Source organism: Acanthopagrus latus, chromosome 20, assembly GCF_904848185.1.
Source record: "Acanthopagrus latus isolate v.2019 chromosome 20, fAcaLat1.1, whole genome shotgun sequence".
NCBI classification, from domain to species: domain Eukaryota; kingdom Metazoa; phylum Chordata; class Actinopteri; order Spariformes; family Sparidae; genus Acanthopagrus; species Acanthopagrus latus.
The window spans coordinates 15,806,514-15,816,276 of NC_051058.1; the positions used below are offsets into that span (position 1 = coordinate 15,806,514).

The following is a 9,763-nucleotide window of genomic DNA, read 5'->3' on the forward strand; positions in this document are numbered from 1 at the left end:
TGTGTGCAGCAGCATCCCTCCGTACCCGAGCACGCTTTGCGACATGAGTGCATCTGTTTAGCTATTCTCATCAGCTGCTTATGTAGTGACATTAAGGAAGCCTATTGCTTACAGAACCAATAATCTATATCGCCTCAGGCTCCTTTTATATCCACTACTTCAGCAGCAGAAGTGGAGCCACTTTTGTTAAAGCGAAAAAAAAAAAAAAAAGAGAGAAAGAAAAAAGAAAGAAAGAAGAGAGAGCCCCCTCCACCAAGCAGAGCTACAGAGGCTTTTCTTGACTGACCCGGGTGGTTGGCTACATCATCTTGACATGTAATTATCTAAAGCCCTTTAATCACTTCCATAAAGATTAATTGCAGGAGACAACAGCGGAGGTCGTGTCTTCAAATCAAAAGACTCCTTGGCAGATTGACACAGCGGCGTAACAGAGTTCAGACCTAGGTGTTTTATAAGGGTCATCCGCTTGGAGCCGGAGCCGGAGCGGGCCTTTTTTTTTTAAAGCTGTAATTGCAAGTTCAGCAAAGTGGAGGGTTTTTATAGCATAAAGCTGAAGAAAATCTATTCAATCTTTTTTTTTTTTTTTTTTAGCATTTTACACAAGATTTTTTTTTTTAGCTTATCCCAACTTGAGCATGTGTGTGTTTTTTTTTTTCTTTCTCTTACCGTCATCTCTTTTCCTCTTTTCCCCATTGGACCGCGGAATACCCAGAATCCCGTTGATGGAGTAGGATCCCGCCGGGTCATTGGAGGCGCTGGTTACAGGCGGAGACACTGTGTTCGGTACTGAAGGGGTAGACAAAAAAAAGAGGATTTTTAAATTTTTATAAAAAATTTTGCGAGTTTGCACACATTTACAGCGTGTGATGCAAATTCCCCTCATCAAAGCCGGCGTCGTTACCTATAGTGTGGCCCGGCGTCGACAGGGACGTCCCGTCAGGAGACGGATGGAAAGGCTGCTGGACTTTTGTTCGGATGATCCTGCAGGACAAGAAAAAAAAAAAAAGAAGCAGATATCAGCTGCTGCTTCCCGCTTTTCCCAGGAAACGGGGCCCCCATATACGTGATTAAGCTATCAAACGCAGCTCATACGCTAAGATCTGGTCAGTGGTTTCTCTACCTTAAAGGTGAGCGTGGAGAAAAGTCTTCATTGCACTTTTGGTCTGAGTGATCTTGCAAACAAAGCATGAAATCACATCAATTCACCTCAATGATCAGCTTCACTGACTCTACCTGGCCCGCACTAATCAGCCCTCTCTCTCTCTCTCTCTCTCTCTCTCTCTCTCTCTCTCTCTGTCTCTCTCTCCCCACACCACCACCACCACCACACCACCATGGAGTGGAGTGGAGTGGAGTGGAGGAGGGTGGGGGTATTTCGCTGGCCCTGTAGCAGTAGCCCTTCCCAGATCAAACGTCTCTGTGGTACCAAGGGCCCCCATGTGCCAATGCGGATGAGGTTGTATCGATCGGGGCTTGGGGAGAAAAAGTTGGGGATTAGTCACACGGGCAAACAGATGCAAATAGAAAGCTATAAATTACATGTGACAGGAAAGCAATAGTTCCTTATTGCCTTGCACAAGCTTACGCCAGCATTAGATTCCTTTAATCTGAATGGCACTTGGGGAGAGAGAGGGAGCTGTCACAATAATTTGTAAACTTTAAAACTATTCATCACGAAATGCCACCGGAGCTATTTTGGAACGGGGGGGGAAAGGATTATGGATCTGTTAAGTGTTGATTTCCAAACACAATTCCACATTTTTGGTCATTTGTTCTTTTTTCGTAGCAGCGGCAGAATGAAAATATTTGCAGATAGATTAACCCAGATCACGATTTTGGAGCAAACTCCTCTTGTATTTTTCTCACAGTCGTTTGGTGAGCTATTTGAGAGCTCGAGTAAAAGAGGCTGGGTGACGACTATGGATCCTTTAAGGGTTGATTTCTTTGCATGATTCAGATTTTGCTCATTTGTTCTATTTCAGAATGAAAATATTCACAGATAAAAATCCTCAGATTACAGTTCTGAGCAAAGGCCTCTAGTATTTTTCTCACACTATTCATTGTGAATGTTAAACAAGCTTTTTTGGAGCACAGATGAGAGGATTGTGGATCCCTTAAGGGTCGATTTTCAAGCACAGTTTAAATTTTGTGCATTTCTTCTCATTTTTATTTCAGAAGAGAACGCCCAGAATGAAATTTTGAGCTCACGTCTTATATTTTCTCACATTAGTCATCATGTATGCCACCAGAGCTAATGTAGAGAGGTTGGGTGAGGACTATGGATCCTTTTAGTGTTGACGTCCTTTGCAGAATACACATTTTGTGCATTTCTTTCCATTTCTTTCTGGTATTACTTCTTTGATTTCACAAAGAAAAAAAAAAAAAAAAAAAAAAAAAACCTGCCCAGATTAATATTTTGAGTGCACGCCTCTCGGATTATCCAGATATGCATCTGTGGTTCTTCTTTCTTTGCATTAGAATGAAAATATTTACAATAAAAACTGCCCAGATTCCACTTTTGAGCAAACGTATCTCATATTTTTCTCACAGTAATTCGCAGAGTTTAAAACCATGCATCATATATGCCCTGAGAGGCGTTTTAGAGCTGAAGGGGGGCAGATACAGATCATGGATCCTTCTAGGGTTGATGTCTTTGCACAGAAATCCATCTGTTCTTATTTTCCTTCTGTGAATGAAAATATTTACAGATAAACACTTTTGAGCATGCACCTCTTGTACTTTCCTCCATAATATCCAGAAATGCACTGAAATGATTTGGATATCGATGTTACTGTAGGTGCCAGAAGGCTTCAGAGGAAATAAATCCAACACTGTCACACACAGAAAAAAAAAAAAAAAAACTCCCCTTGGAGGCAAAGCTACCTAACAACAAGCCTTTCCCAGAGAGAGCGCATATTGATGTTTTAATTTTTTTCACTTCTCCCCATAACAGTTATTCGACCCCTTGACTTGCGCGTGCGACATAAATCCGAAGACTTTATTTGGTATCCGTGTTCTTGATATTGAATAAGCAATTTGGGAGAATGAATTAATGACCTGGCTGTTGCTGAAAATCCCCTGAAGAAATATTAAAATTGCTTTCCCTCTGAATCAATAATATCTAGCGCCATTGAGGGGGCTTTTCTTTCTTTTTTTTTTTTTCTTTCCCTCGTTGTTGTTGTTTTTATGTCTACCAGCAGGCTATAGCGTTACCCCGGCTCGTAGTACAACCCTATCTCTGTAGCGTTTAATAATGCATGCAGGGGGAAAGGTGTTTAAATGGAGCATCGTCTTTTGTCAACAGTCCTGAGGTCAGACCGTCTGCCACAGAAACCCACGACTGGCCCCAGTCAGGATCATCCAACTGGAAAAGGCTCTGGCTCCAGTCAAGAAAAAGACCTTTTATTTAACTTCTCTTGGTGCTTATTTTAACAAAAAACACCTCACTTTTTCAAGGATTTTTTTTTCCTTTCAACTATATTTAGCAGAAGATCCGGAGCGCTGAGGAGGTTTTGATTGATTTTTATTTATTCCTTTATTTATTTTTTTGCGGGCTGCTCCTTTACAAACTCCAACGTGCATTGAGAACATTAACCTCCGGCCCAAATCAAAACAAACGTCGCCTCATTTGCGTGCGAGGCCCCCTTTTAACACTTCATCTGCTAATATAAAAGGGAGAGAGAAAGAGAGAGAGAAAATCGTCGGCATTAAGCCATAATAGAAATGCAAAGTAGCTCTCATACTGTATTTGGCTGATAGAATTACAGTTCTTTGTATTCACAATTTAATTTCCCCACATAAACAAAGACACATAAGGCTCCCCCCCCACCCCCCCACGAAATAGAAAAAAAAAGCTTTAATTGGAATTGAAAAAAGGAAAAAAAACTTTACGGGGGCCTCTTTTAATGATATTAATGTACGTTCTGAATTTATCACATACATGTGTCTGAGCCTCCTTAAATGGGGCTTTTTAAGCAGCCACGAAGCATGAAATGAATTTTCTTCAGCCTCCTTTTTTTTTCTTTTTTTTCCTCTATTTAAAAGATGTCTTGTGTGGAAGCTGTCCGTGCTCTCCCATCAGCTCATTAAAATGTAATGCTGATGCTGGCTCTATGGAACAGTGCCTCTTAACCAAAGTTCATCACCAGGGATCTCTGGTGGTGGTGGGTGGTGGTATAGAAGAGAGGAGGGGGTGTCCTGAGTTCTCCTGTAGCTGCCCCTTTTTCTACAACTGTTCGGATTTCTTTAAGAAAACTGAGGAACTGCAGCACAGACTGGGAGACTCACACTGTTAAATGTGGACATTTTTGAATGGAATCTGGCACATGAGCGTTTTTCAGTCGAGCCAGAATTGATGCTACACTTGCGTGTGCATCGTCATAGCGTCACAGTGATATCAATCACAGCGAGGATGTAATGCAAGGATTTAAATCAGGACCCCCCCCCCCCACCACCGAGAAACAGGAGGTGATTTTCCACAATAAAACATCTCGCAGGATGAAACACTTTTAATTATCACCTAATTTCAAAACAATGTCTTCACAATAAAATCCTGCACAAGAGCATTTTAACCAAAGTTCATGCCCAGGGATCTTTTGAGGGGGAGTATAAATGAGAGGAGGGGGGTCCTGAGTCCTCCTGTAGCTGCTTTTCTCCACAACTAGATGGATTTATTCACTGAAACTGAAGATTTGTACCAACATTAAATGCTGAACGTGGATATTTTACAGTGTAATTTGGCATGTAAGCGTTTTCAATCAAGCCAAAATTGATACCGCACTTGAATGCATCGTCATAATGTTGCATCAATATTAATTACAGTGGGGATGTAATGCAAGGATTTAAATCAGGAGCCTCCTTGAGAAAACAGGAGGTGATTTTCACAACAAAACATCGTGCTTGATTATCACCTTATTTCAAACAACGTCTTCAAAATAAAATCCTGCACAAAAAGTGACTCTTGACCAAAGTTCACCACCAGGGATCTCTGGTGGTGGGGGGGAGTGTAGAGCAGAGGAGGGGGGTCCTGAGTCCCGAGTCCTCCCTTAGATGCTTTTTCTACAACTAGATGGTTTTATTCAAGGAAACCGAAGATTTGTGGTGTAAATATATGGTGTAATTTGGCCCATGATGAAGGTGAAATTGATACTGCAGCGTCATCATGTCCCATCGATATTAATTACAGTCAGAAATCACAATGAATTTGAATGCAAGGATTTAAAAAATCAGGAAGCAGGGGGTGAATTTCACAATAAAATATCTTGCAACAATAGATTTCTTCCTTATTTATTCTTAATTATCCCCCAATTTCTTCAAAATAAAATCCTGCACAAGAGGTGCCACTCAACAAAAAGTCCATCACATCTGGTGGTGGGTGGGTTGGGGGGGGGTGTCCTGAGTCCACCTGCAGCTGCTTGCTCTCAATCCAGACGAATTTATGTATGAAAACTGAAGATTTGTAGCATAAATACAGAGACTCTGGCTGTTAAATATGCATCTAATCTCCCACTGATGAAGGTGAAACTGATGCTACGTCGTCATAACGTCGCATCGATATTAATTACACGTTGAATTTGAATGCAAAGGCTTTAAATCAGGAGCAACAGGGAGGCGGGATTTTCACAATAAAATATCCACCCATCGACAATAGATTTTCTTCCTCTTTTTGTTTTATAATCATCACCTAATTTCTTGAGAATATTATCCCGCACATGAAGCCGGTGTTGCCCTCTCTGTGTCTCAGTATAGCTCCACCACCACCACCAGCAGCAGCACATTAGATGTGCTAAAGAAAATTGGCCTGCTTTATAGCGCCACGGGATCTGGTCACCGAATATTGATCGGTTTTCATCTCGACAGATTCACTCAGTCCTGGATGTACTGCTGATTGTTGAGGGAGTTTGGTCTGAAAGATTGAATTGCACCTCTGAGACCGCAGGCAGGCAGGCAGGCAGGCAGGCAGCAGCCTCGTCGGCGTGTCGGCCTCTCAGCCAGCAGCCAGCACAAAGTTGCTCCAACAATATTCAGTTTGCGCGCAGATCCACGCGTAATGACTGATTTACACATTCATTACAGTGGCCCCTCTTCATTAAAGTGTATAACCCCAGTAAATTTGACCCAAAAAAAAGGGGGGGGGGGGGGACATACTGATTTTTCTTGGTAATAATTCATGTTCCATCTCCTACCTGTTAATGGACGAGACGCTGGGCACGGTGTCGTTGTCGCAGACGCCCTCCGCCAGCAGCCTGTCTCTGATCTCCCACGCGAACATGGTCGGGTTCTGTCTCTTGTAATCTGCGATCTTCTCCACGACCTTCGGCGTGGCCACTTTGGGTTTAGACCCTCCGATGACGCCCGGTTTGATGCTGCCGGTTTCATAATATCTGTACACACACACACACACACACACACACACACACACACACACACACAGAGACACACACACACACGCACACACAAAAGGGATCGCACGCGTAAGCCGATTTAACGTCCTTGCTCAACGCATCGTACATCCACGTCAACACTTCTCTTTTTGAAATGAAACTTTTTCTGCAGCAAAAAACAAAAACAAAAACAAAAACAAAAACAAAAACAAAAACATCACATTTTTGACTGTTTTTTTTTTTATGGGTGTTAATTTAAACATTCACGATGACTTAAACACAAGCACGACAAAAACTCATTTAAAATGCAGGAAAAAAGGGCGCGTGAACAGACGGCAACGATGCATTATGGGAGTGATTTACAATAAATCCAGACAAAAAAGAAAAATGAAAGACAATACAGAGAAATTAAAAAAAACAGTCTGAATCTGTAATTTAGGATGATTAAAACATTATTTTTTGTCTTTGTTTTTGAAAGAAAGTAGAATAACTGAGCCCCCCCTCAGCTCAGTGTACCTGGCTGCAGGCTCTTGCATGGCCGGACACTTGTTTCTGACCCACCTGCCCAGGATCTTGCTGACGCAGCCGTGGCTGACCCGCAGCTGCCTGGAGATGTCGCAGGGCCGGACGCCCTGGTGGGCCAGCTCCACTATCCGCTGCCTCACCACGTCCGGGAGGGGTCTGCCGTTCACAAACACCCCGCCGAGCTGGTTCACACCTCCGTGCCCTACGTGGGACACAACAGCAGCACACACACAACCGTAACATTACATAAAGTCGTCATGGAGGCTGGAGAAAGTGTGCTTTTTTATTTAATTAGAGGGGAAAAAAATTACTCAAAATGGCTTATTATAAATTATAACTGGAGCTCAGTCCACCTCAAGTGTTTCTGTAACAGCAGGTGGATTTACATGTGTTTATAATATTATAAAATGCTCTTTTTTTTAATTTTAAAAACACCTTTGTTTTAATGTTATTGTAGTCAGGAAGTTGTTTACCTCCATCATTGATGCACCTTGTGTTTTTCTTTGCTTCAAACGTTTAATAAATACAGTAAAATGACCAAAATGATAATATTTTGTCAGTCATTATTCCTAAATTTTTAACAAATAAAACATGATTTTGGACGTTTTGACGATTTCAAAGCGAGAAAGGACTAAAAAAAATAAATAAATACAGGAATTCAAAAATATGCATGATTTTATACATTTTTAAAATTATTCTTAAATTACGTTTCAGCTGAAAATGTGTCATATTTATAGTGAGTGCTTGTAGCCTACGTTTTATTTTCTCCACGCACGTTTGTCTATTTAATTGCCAATTAATCTCTGACTCTGATCTTTCAAATTAAAAGGAATTACAAATATGTCTGTATAATAGTGTTTTTCAAAGTAAATTAAAAACACAGGTGCTGTACACCTTCTATACATCATATTTATATATCGTTCATCTCCCCTCTGTCTCACTGTTATTGCTCAGTTGTGAGTTAATAACATAAAATAACTACACATATGAATTAATGTGAGTCTCCTCCGGTGACCTCACATGTTCCCAGCAGCTCCCGCGGCTCGTGCTGGATATTAAGTTGCGAGCTGCGCGCTTTAAATGTTTAATAATTGAAGGAGTTCTGATCACTCATATTACATATTATTTGGTAAACGAGGAGCTCCTCAATTATTCACGCAGAGTCCCGCACATTAGAGGCGAGGCTGTCTTTGCACGTGGACCCGAGCTGGGCACTGGTTGTTTTTTGGGATAATTTGAAGAAAACGCGTGTAAACTAACGTGTGCTGTGTTGTTATTATTGCCAGGGGCACGTACACGCACACGTTCACGCGTACACAGGGGCAGGCAAGTGTGCGCGGGAAGCTGCGGGGTCACGCACGTGTGAATTACACCTGTTTTTCTTTCTTTTTTTTTGTTTTTGTTTACAAGTTTAACTCCCGCAATCTGTTCCTGACATTTATTTATCACACGAATTTTAAGACTGATTATTTTGGCTTGGGCTCACGTGAGGGGGGTTGTGTTTTTGTTGGTTTGCCTGTAATTATTGTTATTATTGTTTTTTTTTTTAATGCGCCAAAATGTCCCGTTTACGCACAAAACTCGCCTTTTCCTTTTCCTCCTCCTCTCTCTGTGTCCCAGAGCTGGATTTCTTATTATTTTCTATCCGCGTGCATGTTAAAAAAATAAATAAATAAAAAAAAAAGAAAAGAAAAAAGCTGCAGTGGCACAGAAAAACTCGGGTTGTGCTACTTACGGTGCATCGCTGTGAAGGGGTCTGCTTTGCAGTGAATATCCATTGGATAGCAAAGGAAAGACAGATAATCAACTGAAGTCGCCGTTTCGCCTTCCGATCAAGGGGTCGACAACTGAAGAAGAAAAAAATAATAATAAAGGTGCTTCTTCTCGATGGAGGGACTTGTACTTTGCCCCCCCTCCTCCACCCCTTTCCTCGCTTCAGCAGCTCGATCTGACGGCAACTTCTTCCCCCAAAAGTTGCCTTCCTGTTTGTTTGTTTTTTTTCTTTTTTCTGTTTCTGGCTCAGCAGTCCGGTCCGGCAGCGGAGGTCTGGCAGGTGCGCAGCATGACCGAAAGGCTCGTCTCGTGGATCGGCGGACCCGGCGCGTGTGTGTGGGACCTGATCGGTAAATTCTCACAGCAGAAGGGGAGGGATGAAGGTCCAGCGTGCGTGCGAGGGCCCCCCCTGGGTATCTCCTCACAGGAAGAAGAAGAAGGGGAGGAAAAAAAAAAATCCTACTGGCCTTGATTCACGCGTCAGGAAGAGAGAGAAAAAACAAAACAAACGGCGGTGGAGACACGCAACACACACGCGCGCATCGGGTTTCTTCTCCTCCACCTCCTCCTCCTCCTTCTTCTTCTTCTCCTTCTCCTTCTCCTTCTCCTTCTTCTTCTCCTGCTGCTGCTGCTGCTGCTGCTGCTGCTGCGCTGGATGCGTTAGGCTGGATCTTTGGGCTGGGAATGAAGCCTCTCTCTGAGTCTGTGGTTTCTAAAAGCTGCAACCCTCCTCCTCCTCCTCCTCCTCCTCCTCTCTCTCTCCCCCCCTCCACCAGCCCTCTGCAGACCCCCCCCCCCTTTTTTTTTTGCTTATATGGATGACTTGTCAGACAAAGGCAATAGATGCCAACACTTTGTGATTCGCCAACGTTAAGAAAAAAAAAAAAGAAAGAAAAAAAGGAAAAAACGTGAGGTCCAAATGAGGAGGTCTGTGGGTCTGACACACCGGCGGCAGGAGGGAAGGGGAGGGAGATAAATAAGGGATGGATCCGGAGTTTATTAGACATTATAACAGCTGTGAATTATCCGCTCGCTTACTGGAAGTTTTGAATCAATGAGACAGAGATTATTCTTTAAATTTG

General features: G+C 42.5%; 1 protein-coding gene across 4 annotated transcripts in view; it reads right to left on the reverse strand.

Annotated features, from left to right (window-relative positions):
* The window catches only part of pax2b (paired box 2b), a 38,462-nt gene extending 29,274 nt beyond the window's left edge, over positions 1–9,188 (reverse strand). For all 4 annotated transcript variants that reach the window (XM_037082565.1, XM_037082566.1, XM_037082569.1 and 1 more), the window contains exons 1-5: positions 8,644–9,188; positions 6,945–7,110; positions 6,186–6,383; positions 902–981; positions 667–786 (exon numbers count right to left, since the gene is read on the reverse strand). In XM_037082565.1, coding sequence (XP_036938460.1) covers positions 667–786; positions 902–981; positions 6,186–6,383; positions 6,945–7,110; positions 8,644–8,686 — 607 coding nt within the window. In that variant the 5' untranslated portion in view covers positions 8,687–9,188. The remainder of the gene's footprint in view (positions 1–666; positions 787–901; positions 982–6,185; positions 6,384–6,944; positions 7,111–8,643) is intronic.
* Between the last annotated feature and the right edge of the window lie 575 nt (positions 9,189–9,763).